This window comes from Schistocerca serialis, chromosome 11 (assembly GCF_023864345.2).
Source record: "Schistocerca serialis cubense isolate TAMUIC-IGC-003099 chromosome 11, iqSchSeri2.2, whole genome shotgun sequence".
NCBI lineage: Eukaryota > Metazoa > Arthropoda > Insecta > Orthoptera > Acrididae > Schistocerca > Schistocerca serialis.
The window spans coordinates 177,806,802-177,821,484 of NC_064648.1; the positions used below are offsets into that span (position 1 = coordinate 177,806,802).

At 41.8% G+C, this 14,683-nt stretch overlaps 1 protein-coding gene across 1 annotated transcript in view; it reads right to left on the bottom strand.

Annotated features, from left to right (window-relative positions):
* LOC126427231 (basement membrane-specific heparan sulfate proteoglycan core protein) overlaps positions 1-14,683 on the bottom strand; it is a 792,772-nt gene that overhangs the window by 47,417 nt on the left and 730,672 nt on the right. Inside the window, exons 69-74 of the mRNA XM_050089468.1 lie at positions 9,869-10,032; positions 9,353-9,575; positions 8,235-8,417; positions 6,661-6,810; positions 3,697-3,924; positions 692-860 (exon numbers count right to left, since the gene is read on the bottom strand). Of these exons, the coding sequence (XP_049945425.1) occupies positions 692-860; positions 3,697-3,924; positions 6,661-6,810; positions 8,235-8,417; positions 9,353-9,575; positions 9,869-10,032 (1,117 nt within the window). The remainder of the gene's footprint in view (positions 1-691; positions 861-3,696; positions 3,925-6,660; positions 6,811-8,234; positions 8,418-9,352; positions 9,576-9,868; positions 10,033-14,683) is intronic.

Genomic DNA, 14,683 nt, shown 5'->3' on the forward strand with positions numbered 1-14,683 from the left:
CCAGGTGGGGGCATAAAGCTTGGTGGCTCCCTTAGAAGCATTCGAAAAGTGTAGGCTGTGTGCCAACATCAGGCTTCACCCCCCCCCCCCCCCTACCTTCCCTTCATCCTTAACAACACTGACCCAACACTAGCAATCATCTCAGTCATCTGTATGACACACCTGACAACTCAATAGGTTGGAGGAAGGGAAATCACTTCCATTAAGATTTTGCCTTGAATGACAACGCAAGTTTCCCACATCATTTCAGCCTTATAACAAAAGTATGTAACCCCCACCACCCCTCCCAACTTACTATCATTTGCTGAGAACTTCATTTCAATATCTTGAACTGTTAACAAAATATTAGGTATAATAATTATTTTATTTTAATTATAATTAATTTAATATTCTTTTACTGTGTTTAACATTAATTTATATGTTATAATGCAATTTAATTATACTTGGAACGCTTCTCAGAGCCAATAAACATAATAAACATTTAATTATTTCCTGCAGAAACAAAAACAATCAATCTGGTGATGAAAAATGCTGCTGATATAGGGGCGTCTAATTTTGCACATAAATTCTGCCACCACACTTTAGTGCATATCTTCTCAGTTACCTGTCTTTAAACTATGCTCAACAAGTACAAAACTCAGTAGTCTAATGGACTGCAGATGCTATATGAAATTTCCAGACCAGCACTTACTTGGAAGTCGCCCTTGCAGGGGTGGTGTACGCGAGGTAGGCCTCCCCGTTGAACATGGGTGTGCGCACGCTCACCTCCCGCTCGCACCTCGGTCCTGTGCGTCCGAACGGGCAGAAACATATAAGGCCCCTCTCGTCATCCACGTGGCACCGTCCCGGTCCGCAAGCGTCTGTCGAAAACAGAGCTCGTTCAATTCAGTGCTTACAGTTCCTTGTCTTCGTGTTATAATTTCTGTGTCAGCTAAAAGCTGGATTCAAATTTACCTTGGGTGTTTATTCTCCTTCTTCCCAAAAGCTTTATGAGTTACCTGAAATTACCTACACCTGAAAACTGTTTTTGTGACTGCTTTTTACAGTTTCATGCAAACATCTGTTGCAGTCTCCAGTCTGAAGATTGGTTTAATGCAGCTCTGTACACTAGTCTATACTGTGCAAGTCTCTTCTTCTCTATGCGTAACTACTGCAATCCACTTGAACTTGAACAAGCCTCGGTCTCCCTCTACAATTCTTAGCTCCCCGCACTTCCCTCCATTACCAAATTACTAATTCCTCAAAGCCTCAGGATGTGTCCTATGAATTGACCCCCTTTGTTAATCAAGTTGTGCTGTAAAATTTTTTCCTCCCCAATTCAATCCAGCACGTTTTCATTAGTTATCTTATTTACCCACCTGATCTTCCTTCAAAAGCTTCTATTCTCTTCTAAATTGTCCACATTTCACTGCCACACAATGCTACACTTTGGATAAATATCACCAGTAAAAACTGTTCCCAAAATTGAAATTTATTTTTGCAGTTAAAAAATTTTTCTTTATCAAAAACACCATTTTTGCTATTGCCACCTTATATTTCATATTCTCTCTACCTCAGCCATCCTCTGTTATTTTACTGTCTAAATAGCAAAATTCATCCACTATTACTAGTGCCTCATTTACAAATCTAGTTCTGTCTGCAACATGCGATTCAATTTGACAGCATTCCATTAACCCTGTTTTACTTCTGTTGATGTTCATCTTATAGCTTCTCTTCAAGAGAATATCTATTCTGTCCAACTGTTTTTCCAGTTCTCTTGTTGCCTCACAGAATTACAAGGTCATCAGTAAACATTTTCATATCCTCGTTGTCCTGGAACCTCTTCCTACATAATGCCTCCTTCAGTGCACCAAGCAAATGGAAATCACTAGGTGCTAAATCAGGACTGTACGGGGGATGAGTCAGTACCTCCCAGTCCATTTCGTCGGTAGTTTCATGGGTTGGTTGAGCAATACGAGGATGTGCATTGTCTTGCTCAAGAATCACACCTCTCTTCTGATATCCAAGACGTCTCTCTCTCATGGCTGGCTTCACCTTGTTTAAAAGCAAATCCGAGTAGTATTGGCTGTTCATTGTATGCTGCTCTTTGAGACAATCACAAAAAATTGGACATTCAGCATCCCAAAACACTGTCAACATGACTTTTCCTGCTGATGCTTGGGTTTTGAATTTTTTCTTGACAGGTGAGTTGGTGTGCTTCCACTCCATGCTTTGTCTTTTTGATTCTGGCTTATAATAGTGAATCCAAGTTTCATCACATGTTACAATTTTGTTGAGGAAGTGCTCATCTTCTCTTTCATAAGGTTCCTTCAGCTCTGTGCACACTCTCAGCCTCGCTTCCTTGTGTACCGAGTCAACTCCTTTGGGACCCATCTAGTACATGTTTTGGGTACTCCAGATTATTGCAGATAATGCTATGAACTTAACCAGTACTTTCAGTAGTAACTTGAACCTTATCAACTATCGTTTCCACAGTCACACGGCGGTCGGCACGAATAATGTCAACAATTCGACCTTCAAGTGAGGGAGTTGAAACTGCAACTGGTCAGCCAGAACGGTGTTCGTCAGTCACTGAGTTGTGATCATTTTCGAACTGCTCTACTCACTTGTAAAAATTTGACAATTCATACAACCTTCACCATCTTGAAATGTATTTTTGGGGTTATAAACAAAACAATGTTGATACATCAGCTGATCAGGGCTCATCCCAGTGATGCCAACTTAAAGCCACAAAAGTACCACGCTTACCCTACTAACAATTTTTCCCCAGGCCAATTTGTCACTTTAATTATTGAATGACCCTCGTACATAGACACCCCCCCCCCCCCCCCTGCTTGAGTGCAATGCACAGAACATGCATACAAGAATAGGAACCCCCCCCCCCCCCCCCCCCCCCCCCTGCTTGAGTGCAATGCACAGAACATGCATACAAGAATAGGAAACAATCAGAAAAGCCCTTCGTTGGGATTATGTTCAATTCATGTGTCACAATGGCTCGAATGTCAGTTATGTCGAAAGTGTTGACCGTTGACCATGTGCATTTCTGCACTTTTGTCACTTTATCACAGGTTCATACTTATAAGAACACCGAGTCACGGTATCCGTGATGATTTTTTTCAGGAAAGAATTGTCGGTATTTTGCATCTTATTCATGTTGCAGCAGATATCCACGTGACATTGTTTTTGTTTGGGAGTCGAGATGTGCAGGAAAAAAAAAAAAAAAAAAAAAAAAAAAATGCAAACACTTTTCTCTTCTTCAAAACATTCTGCAGAATGTCTCAAATAATCAGTTTAGAGATATTGCTCTATTGCAATTTGTGATATAATGTTGAGACACTACAGCTGCACGTCACTACTTAACACTGTCTGTTCACAACGGACTTGGCTGAATACGCAGCTGTTGTCTCCAGGTCTCAGTTCAAGTTATCATCACAGTTACTGCGCTGATGACACTTACACACCATGAATAAAATCAGTTACGGAACAATTTGGACAGACGCTGCACATACAAAATAAAAATCTGTTTCAATGATATTGTGTACAGTTCCTTAAACATTAATCAGAGCTCCATGAAATCAATAACTGGACTTAAGAAGAAAACTTATGAGGCACCCAGTCAAACAGGTCACTAGCCTCACACCATGACAGTGTAACACCACATAATTACAAGATCGTCCCAAACAAACTGAGCCTTACCAGGGTAGCAGGCCTCGCCGTAGCGGTCACAGAGGGTCCCAGAGAATCCGGGTGTGCAGAGGCAGGTGAAGCCGCGTGGCGAGTCGGCCGCCTCCTGGCAGACGCCGCCATTGCTGCAGGGCGAGTGGCTGCAGGCGTCGCACGCCGTCACGCCCTCGCTCTCGATCGCCTCCCGCATCAGGTCGATGGGCTGGCTGGCGGCACTCAGCACCAGCCGGCTGACACAGCCTGTTAACACCATTCCTCTCTCAAGCTGCTGCTGCTAATAATGACTGATAGGGAACAGCAAAACTGTGACTTGTCTCACAGTATTCACAATTATTTCTGTGTATGTTGAGAGGAGTACAAGTTGTTATGACACTTTCAAAAACTGGCAATTCTGCAACACAGATATTCTCAAACTTGGCTCATTCTATTTACCCTTCCGATACAGGAGGCTGTAGACAGACATACCGTATTTACTCGAATCTAAGCCGCACTCGAATCTAAGCCGCACCCGAAAAAAGAGACTCAAAATCGAGGAAAAAAATTTTTCCGAATCTAAGCCGCACTCTTCCTTTTTCACGTGCTTCGTCTAGTTTGAATTCACTGCTTATTTTTCTTTGATCTGATAAGTGCCGTTCTCTTTGTTATAGGTGTTTATGTCACTTTAAATTGAAAATGCATTACTGTACTGTGTCTTGCATTGTTTGTCGCATTCTGATAATGAGTGTTTATGGCCTGTCGCCGCTCGTGGCATGGCTTGCTTTTGTGCACGCTACCGCCACTTACAATTTTAAAATAAAGAGAGGAATCGTCTCATTAGCGAAACAATGGCAAAAGACTGCTATTTGTTGTTACTTACACGGATACTTTCTTTGATAATGATCAACAAGAACCAAATAATAGACTGTGTATGATAGAAGATGTTCTGAATGACAGTTTAGCAGCAATTTTTCTCCGTTTGAAAATCTTTACAGACGCCTCTTTAGTACATTACATTCTGCACAGAAATTTGAGTCATCTTAGATTTAAAAATCTAGTCAATTGCCATGCTTCATTTCTGACTATTTCACTATTAGGCATACGAATATAAACATGACATGATATGTATATTCTTCCGCGTTTGCTGTTGTCTCACTCTAGATTTGTAATTTATTAGGCAGACAGGATTAAATGAGATAGCAGCAAACACGAAACAAATACATGGCAAAATGTTTATATTCGAATTATTCTTATGGTGAAGAGAATACTGCATGTGATTCACAAATCATAAAAGTTCCTATTAGCAACCATCTCTTCTCACAGATAGGAAAAAATTCAGAACGTAGAGTTGTCCATATTGACAAACATCCCAAACAGTCTTTCCAGTCGAATTTTCGTAGTACATTGAAATGCGGCTACATTCGAAGATAAACAATACGGAATTTGTATTTACTTTGTTGGATAATGTATGAAAATGCAGCAGTCGAAACTCGGGGCGGCGAAAAAAGCTCGTCTTCCACCTTTCTCTTTTTTTTAAATTTATTTACTGACACAGAAGTTTTGGCGACAGTATTTATCTTTGTGCCTGCAAAGCATGCCTGTGTAGCGCTACATATATTCGACGGCAGAAGTTAGTTGTGGCGGCACCTACCAAATTTTTCAAAACTTCCGCTTACTTTGCACTCGATTCTAAGCTGCAGGCGGTTTAAAAAAAAAAAAAAAAAAACACACACAACGGTAATCAGGACGGTGTTCACCAACTTCTGGAAATCTCTTTTCTAGCACCAATTCTGTTGTACAGGATCCGCATATTTCATAATCTGCTATTTCCAGCCCCCCCCCCCCCCCCCCTTGTGCATTTAATGCGATATAATTTTCAATCACACTGCTATCTTTACTTTCTGGACAACATAAGGTAAGTATTTGTTCATAAAACAAGTCTTGTTTTCCCAACTAATTTGGAAATAATTACAAAATGTTATTTTGTTTCTGTTTCATGTTGGACAAGAGCAACACAGCTTTGTATACCTCTTAAGGAGTGGACCGTGCTGCACCTGTCAGAGTATCACATTTATGTGACGACCAGCAACTGCAAGAACGTGATGCCATTTTGTTCTTATTGCCTGTGATCATTACTTAAAACACTGGAACTGAAAAACAAAGACAAAGAGTAATGAAAATTACTCGATTACCGATGTTGTATTAACGAGCTGCAATGTGTCTCTTGTCATGAAAGGTTGCTTGTTACAGAGTTTACTGTGGCTCACAAGAGCAATTTACTATTGCAACTTTAATTCTTCAAAAGTGAAAGAAACATATTCATTTGTGAAACGTGAAAAGCGATTTTGTAGGAAAAGTGTATTTTGTTGGATTAACCACTTTTTTTGAGCAGTGAAAATGGAAATTATGAAATTTTAAAAAGCCACAAACCCAAAGATGAGACGCTGAAGTTATTCAAAGACTAATTGCGGAAATACCCTGGAATATAGAATATTGACAAAGATCCAAATATTATAAGACTTATTAAAAAGAAAGCAGAAATGATGTACTTACGTTGGGTCTAGTAAGAATGTTTTATAAAAAAGTCAAGTTCAAGAATACCTCAGGCATTGATAATCACTACTGAATGCAATAACAACAGAGTAAGCAACAAGTTAATCAACCCTTTTGTGTTTGCTCCCTCCCCCGTGACCTGGGCCACAATATGTTTCCGAGTGGTGAAGTAAGATTTACTGGCTCACTTTCAGTTTCAGTGGAAGAAGGCACCTCGAACTTGTCAGTTAGGGGGTCGGGTGTAACACAACCTGGGTTCTCCCTGGTCTGTGTCTCCTGTAAATGGCACGTAGCCCTACCACTGACACGTCACTCACAGTCAAGTGGAGGAGTAGTGATAGATGCTGTACTTCTCGTCGAGGAGACACTGTCCAGTATTTGCAAAAGATACTCAGCCTGTCTGTATGTCGGACGGTAGTAAACGATGTGGAACACTTCTACACTCACCCTTGAAGCCCTTGGTGAAGCCACTCTGGCTGCTGATCTGGCGGTAGTCGGGCACGCCGCCGATGAACAGGGGCTCCTTCAGGTCCAGTCCTTGGAACAGACCCGTCGTCTCGCCTGTAACTGCTTCCTGGTTGTCGACGTACAGCGAACCTGAAACACGACGGCTCCGGTGTGACACAATTTCCTATAATTCACTGCTCGTAACATTCAGAGAACCGTACAGAGTTCTCGATCGATACCTGACTGATTATTTCTGACTGAAATCTTTTTGTTTCCCGGACATAAATTTTCAGGTATTAAATTTTGTTCTGATGTAATGTAACATACTATCTTCATTTATGCACAGCCTCAATACCTTCTTTATCTTCCATTTGCTTCAATTAGCCCTCCTCAGCCCAATGTACCCCCTTCGTGGGTACTGACCTCCACCTCCTCAATAGCTCCATCGGAGCCTCTGCCGTATCGAGTCCATTAACTTTTGCTCAGACAGCTGCCATCCCAAGTTGACTGGCTTGCCAATACTGGATGTAAGCTTTGAACCACAACGTAATGATGTTTTGGCACGTGACACCAGATACTCACAAAAATTTGGAAAATAGAACACTGACAATGTATGTTATATGACTGTACCAATATTTTAATATAGCTTATGATGACAGACAAATATGCAGAGTATACCCGAGGTCTAAGTGAGATTGGAAGACGACAGTTTGGTTGTCAACTGGCAACTCTGATGAATATGATGTCGTGACAATAACTGTAATTTCTGTTACGGTGCATATATATTGCACATACTGGATTTAAATGAGTCATTATGTCTGCCATTTTGACTATTGTCAGTCAAATATGATGGGCAGTTTAAATCAAACTCCTATCAACTCCACAAGAAAAAGTGCCATCTTGTATTGCCTGGCCAATCATGGATAGTGTATCAGCAGTGACAAGCAGTTGTTTCTTCTAAATGCTGAAAGCGTTATTAAGGCCTTCACAAAAGATATTATCCTGCAGACTTACTCTGCAAACAGATTTTCCACATGAAATCCTATTATGCCCCTGGTCCTACAACTACTGCCAGGGAACAAATGCAAAAAGAACACCCCCTCCTAACTCAATACCATCTCAGACTGGAATAACTTGACTGTATCATTTTCCAGGGCTTCGAGTGCTTACCATTGCATCCAGAAATGAGTAACAGCCTACCCACAATCATATTCTGTCCCACACTCAATATACACAATATTTGAATCCACCTTTATGCCACAACTACTCACATCTACTTGCCACACACGTGTGTTTCCTTGCAAGATACACAGGTTCGAGACCTGTCTGATACATACAACTGGCACATCCTGAAATACACTAAGCAGTACACTAAACTGACACAAGATCTAAATCTGAGTGGCCAGACACATATTTGAATCCAGGCACCCCCAAATATGAGTCTAGTGTCTTAACTGCAGCACCCTCTTTGCTCAGCCAGGAGCTGTTGTAATATCATTCTTACCCTCAACTCTTTCATACACGTCTCTACTAGCTGAGATAAACAGAAGAGGCGTTCAGAGAACTGTACTCACCGCGCTTCTTGTCCCGGACGATGCGCACGGTGTGCCACTCTCCCAGCCGGATGCGGTCACGGGACGTTATCACTGCAGGGCCAGATCCGACGTTGAAGCGGAACTCGACTCGACCGTCTACCAGACCCAGCGAGATGAAGTCGCCCTCGTCCCCTGACTTCTCTCCGTTGTACAGAATCATACCTGCAGAACAGATGGTCATTTTCAAAGTCAGAAAAAATTTCTAGTACAAGGAATGGTTGTGTCATGTCAGTATTACTGTTATATTAACAAAACAAAACTGCACAACTAATACACTATTTCAAAGTAAGAACTTATTACTCTATAATCAGTCTCCATGGTACACAGCACAATATCCAGAACAACACCCACAATCATTTATCATTAAATCCCAATTGTGTCTACATAAAACTAGTAATTATTTTAAAGTGCCTGGATGCATCAATTTTTCTTTTATTGAGTGTGCCTGGCACAACAAAAATGTTTGTTTCAACAGATATTTTACATTAGTAAACTGTCTAACGTTCAATTACTATCATAGGAAATGTACACCTGTAATTGTTCTAAAATGAACTATGTGTAAGACATATTTCATTTCAATATATTTAACTCCTGATTGATGGAAGTAGTTCTTAATGTGACATTAAACACTGCCATGATTTTTATCTCCCCTCTGGTAATCACCTTTGTAAGAAATACATCTGCAAAATTTAACTGTCAATATGAACTGAAAGTTATTCAAAATATTAATGGTGGGTGACAATTTTAGTACAGTAAAAGATGGTTAAATTTGCATCTGCGTGCTATGAATTTTTTCGCTACGGCTTCTTTTCAAGGCTGCTACTGCTTATTAGCTACTTTGTGCACTAGACACAAAGGGCTGAACAAACTGCTGTTATACGTGGTTCTTCATTTGGCAATTTGTAAGTTAACACAGTCAGTACACTCTTCCATTCAAGACTGAAACTGGGTACTACAGCCACATGTTAACACACAAGCAGGCAAACTAGTAGAGACCCCCCCACCCTCTCGACTAACTGCATTAACAGTTGCTGTATCTGAAACTGACTAGGACCACATATATGTCATTCTAGCAGGTGCAACAGCTGATGACTCACCGTCTGGGGAATCTGGCCTGAAGGAGACGGACACGTCAAAGCCGACGTAAGCCTGCGACAGCGTCGGCAGTTTCGTGTACGCGTTGGGCTCCTGTGAGAAGTACGGCACCACGCCCGTCACTACCAGTACCTTCGGGATGTCCATCCGCAAGTTGCCGTTGTCTGCCGTGCAAGTGTACGTGCCTGCATCGCGGCCCGTCACCTCTCGGATCTGAAGCCACTCCTGCAAAAATATGAAACGGTAACTAAATGACAAATCTCAAAATTAAATTTCTGTATCACGAATTTGTACAAATCAGTTGACGAAAGGTGAACATACGGTCACGTATGCTGATCTCAGAAATGAACACGACAATTACTATGCAGTAGGAATTGAACATAATATTTCACATTTGTGTACGAATCACGTGTGTGATTTATGCAATCAAAGTTGTTATGCCCTTGTGTACAAGCCACTCTTACATACTCTACTGCTCTGGGGTCACTTATCACTATAAGCCCACTCGTGCACCTCACCTGTCTCTCCTCTGCCTTGTCCGGCAGGTCACCACCCTGGCGTGACCACCGGTAGTTCACAGGAGGTTCCAGGTCAGTCTTGCACTCCATGCTCACCGTCGACCCGTATTCTGCTGTCAGTGTTTCGATGGCTGCAGCGTCGTCATTCATTGGGTCAGGTATGTCTGTGGAAAAGAACAAACGCCTTACTCAATTTTAACAATACGAGAGAAGGAAAGTTGCTACTCACCATATAGTGGAGATGCTGAGCCACGATAGGCACAATAAAAAGATTGACACAATCATAACTTTCAGTCATTAAGGCCTTTGTCAGCAGGACACACACACACACACACACACACACACACACACACACACACGCAAGCGCAACTTGCACACACATCTGCAGTCTCAGAGAGCTGAAACTACTCTATTTTAAGCAGTTTTTAACAAGCAACAAAAATCGTACCAGTGATTTTACTGATCTAGAATAACAAGTTTCCTATTTATGGCTCTGTCATATACGTACGACTGTTGGAGTTTACTGTTTCATCAAATTATTTTATTTAAATAACTGACTATTTACTGGCACAAATTATCAGAGAAAATAAAAATTCTAAAGCAAATCTGAAAGACAGGGATTTTAATTGGCTACAAATTGATTTTTACTTCAGTTTATAATGTCACTCCATCTAAACTTATGATTGGGCCTACTAGTCTGCTGTAAGGTGCATGCACATAAACTGAGAGAGCTCGGATCACTGAAATCTTCCTCTGTCAAGTCTTCACTCTCAACTATGTGAGGAGTCACCAGGAATGACATGTGGTTTAGATTCCATATTAAACTAAAGGTCCCCTTTCCCCACTTGGGGCACACAAGTTGTTGATGTGGCATCCACTCACCACTTGATCCAAATGCAGTTATTAGTATCCACTCGATACATTTTGCAGTGACTGTGCTATTCTGACCATAAACACTTAATCTGCCTGAAAGTGACTTCTTATTGGCAGTATTTACCTTCAGGATGTTCCAGGACTGCTGAAGGTGAAAATACTACTCCTAGCTTTCCGATCCAGAAGGAGAAGAGGAAGGCTATTTAAAGAATCAGATTTCACTTCACACCTACTTAAAGAGACAGCCTCCACTCATTCCAAACTAGCTCTGTAAGCTTAGACCAGATTTATCTTTGATTCAAAGAAATAGTATCAAGGGAAACTAAGAAATTTATACCAAACAAATAAATAAAACAAGGAACTGAGTCTTCATCGTACACAAAACATGTCAGAATACTGTTCCAAAAACAACAAAAAAGCATGCTACACACAAAACATGTCAGAATACTGTTCCAAAAACAACAAAAAAGCATGCTACATTAAAAAAAATATCTCCAAGATTGGCAAGCTCAAATTTTAACATGATTTCAATGTGATATGCTTTTAAGTTTCCACAACAAAACTCAGTCCGGAAATCTGGTAGAAAATCTGAAGATATTCTGGTCATTTGTAAAGTAGACCAGCTGCAAGACATGATTAACACCTCTGATCTGAGACTGCAACGATATAGTTACTGGTGACAGTGCCACTAAAGTGGAGGTACTGAATGCGGTTTTCTGAATGGTGAAGTACATATTCCAGAATTCAAATCAAGAATAACTACCAACATGAGTAACCTAGAAGTAGATATCCGTGATGCAGTGAAGTAAAGGCAAGCTTCTCAGGTGAGGTTGTATACTACATAGGTTCCACTCAGAATAAGCTGATGGAATAGTTCCATTTTCAACAATCATATAGAACTGTTTGCACAGTGAAACCTCCATACCTAAAGACTGGAAAGTTGCAAAGATCACACCAATATTTGAGAAAGAAAATAGGATTAATCCACTGAATTACAGACCCATATCACCGACATCAATTTGCAGTATACTCTCAGAACATACATTACATTTGAACATTATGAATTACCTCAAAGAAAACAATCCATTGACATACAGTCAGCGTGGATTCAGAAAATTTAGTTCTTATGAAACACAACTAGATCTTTATCTACACAATGTAATGAGATTTATACATTCATTCACCTTAAAAAACATCAAACTCAGAAATTAGCTCGAAACTATTTTCTGAAGCAGAAAAGGCGTTACGCTTGTCAATTCTTGCTGAAAGACGACACAACAAATTCTATATGATAGTCACCCTTTAAGGAACTCAGCAGAGCCATACAGAATGAATGCCACGAAATGCTGACAAAGGCAGTCTACCGCCGTAGTCAAAATCTTGCATCTAAATTCTATCACTTATTTCCTAAATTGAAGGAATGTGAGTATGGAAAACACTTTTCCAATGACGAGGTGGTGAAAATCGAACTGGAGAAGTGGCTCAAAGAGTCGGTGGGAGAAATCCGGAACACAGGTATTACAAAACCCGTGCCACAGTTGACAAAATGCACTGTATTAAATGGCAATTATGTGGAAAAATGTCGTAATACCTCTGCTAGTGTTTCGTTGTGTTTGCGTACAAGATCTTTTAATCTAATTTTCTGTATATCCCTCATATCACCACCAGTTTAATATGGTGCTGTCCACCTTTTGAACGCAATACAGCACTGATTCTGTGTAGCACAGATTCAACAGATGTCGTAGGTTACTGGAGATATGCGGCACCAGATGTCTATCCTCAGGTCACGCAATACCTGCGGATTACAGGTCAGTTGTTCGCAGGTGCAGAGCTGTCATCTGACAGTGTCCCGGATGTGTTCGGATCGGGCAAATCTGGTGAACGTGACATCAAAGTGAGTTCACTATCATGCCCCTCAAAATACTGTCCCTCGATTCTAGTCTCGTGACGGACAGCTACCCTGCCGGAAGGTGCCGTCAGTGTCGGGGAAGACATCCAGCAGGAAGGCATGCAGGTGGTGTGCAAAAATTTCTATGTAGAACACAGCTGTCGCGCCATCTTCAATTACTTGCGCAAGGCCTGTAAAAGCCTGTGGTGTGGTGCAGCTTCTCCCCTGGATGACAGTGTATCCAAATGTGACCATCATGCCGGTATAATAACAAAAGTTATTCATCCGACCAGATGACACATTTCTAGCGACCTGCGTTTCGATCTTAACGATCGCGTGCCCACTGCAATCTTAACGGATGATGGTGTCGGGTCAACACAGAACGTGTGGGGTCACCTGCTACGGATCCCTATGCTTAACAATGAGTGCTGAATGGTGTGTTCTGAAAAACTTGTGCTTGCACCGACACTGTACTGTGTCATCAGATCTGGCACAGATCACTGCCTAGTTCTACACTACTGGCCATTAAAATTGCTACACCACGAAGATGACGTGCTACAGACGCGAAATTTAATCGACAGGAAGAAGATGCTGTGATATGCAAATGATTAGCTTTTCAGAGCATTCACACAAGTTTGGCAGCTGTGGCAACACCTACAACGTGCTGACATGAGGAAAGTTTTCAACAGATTTCTCATACACAAACAGCAGTTGACCATCCTTGCCTGGTGAAACGTTGTTGTGATGCCTCGTGTAAGGAGAAATGCGTAGCATCACGTTTCCGACTTTGATAAAGGTCGGATTGTAGCCTATCGGGATTGCAGTTTATCGTATCGAGACTTTGCTGCTGGCGTTGGTCGAGATCCAATGACAGTTAGCAGAATATGAAATCGGTGGGTTCAGGAGGGTAATACGGAACGCCGTGCTGGGCAGTTCGATGACGTTTGCAGCAGCACAGACTATCAGCTCTGAGACCAAGGCTGCAGTTACCCTTGATGCTGCATCACAGACAGGAGCGCCTGCGATGGTGTACTCAACGACGAACCTGGGTGCACGAATGGCAAAACGTCATTTTTTCGGATTAATCGAGCATAACGACGGTCGCATCCATGTTTGGCGACACTGCGGTGAACGCACATTGGAAGCGTGTATTCGTCATTGCCATACTGGCGCATCACCCTGTGTGATGGTATGGGGTGCCATCGGTTACACGTCTCGGTCACCTCTTGTTCGCATTGACGGCACTTTGAACAGTGGACGTTACATTTCAGATGTGTTACGACCCGTGGCTCTATCCTTCATTCGATCCATGCAAAACCCTACATTTCAGCAGGATAATGCGCAACCGCATGTTGCAGGTCCTGTACAGGCCTTTATGGATACAGAAAATGTTCAACTCCTGCCCTGGCCAGCACATTCTCCTGATCTCTCACCAACTGAAAACGTTTGGTCAATGGTGGCCGAGCAACTGGCTCGTCACAATACGCCAGTCACTACTCTCGATGAACTGTGGTATTGTGTTGAAGCTGCATGGGCAGCTGTACCTGTACACGCCATCCGAGCTCTGTTTGGCTCAATGGCCAGGCGTGTCAAGGCTGTTATTACAGCCAGAGGTGGTTGTTCTGGGTATGATTTCTCTGGATCTATGCACCCAAATTGCGTGAAAATGTAATCACATGTGAGTTGTAGTATAATATATTTGCCCAATGAATACCCGTTTATCATCTGCATTTCTTCCTGGTGTAGCAATTTTAATGGCCAGTAGTGTATTTGCAGCAGACGAGCCTCGAGGAAGCACATTCTGCCACGAGGTACGGACGTTCGACACATTGTCCCCTACTCTGGGTTTCACTGACTTTCGACCATTTTCCAAAGATGTTCGTGACAGTAACACGCTATCATCCAACCGGCTTTACTTTTTAAAATATACTTGCTCCCAGACGTCGGGCAATAACAATCTGCTCTTTGTGGAAGTCCCAAATGTACAGCCCGTATCATTGATTGAATGATTCCCCAGTCACCTCTGGCCCACTTATCTACTTTCCTATGTCCAT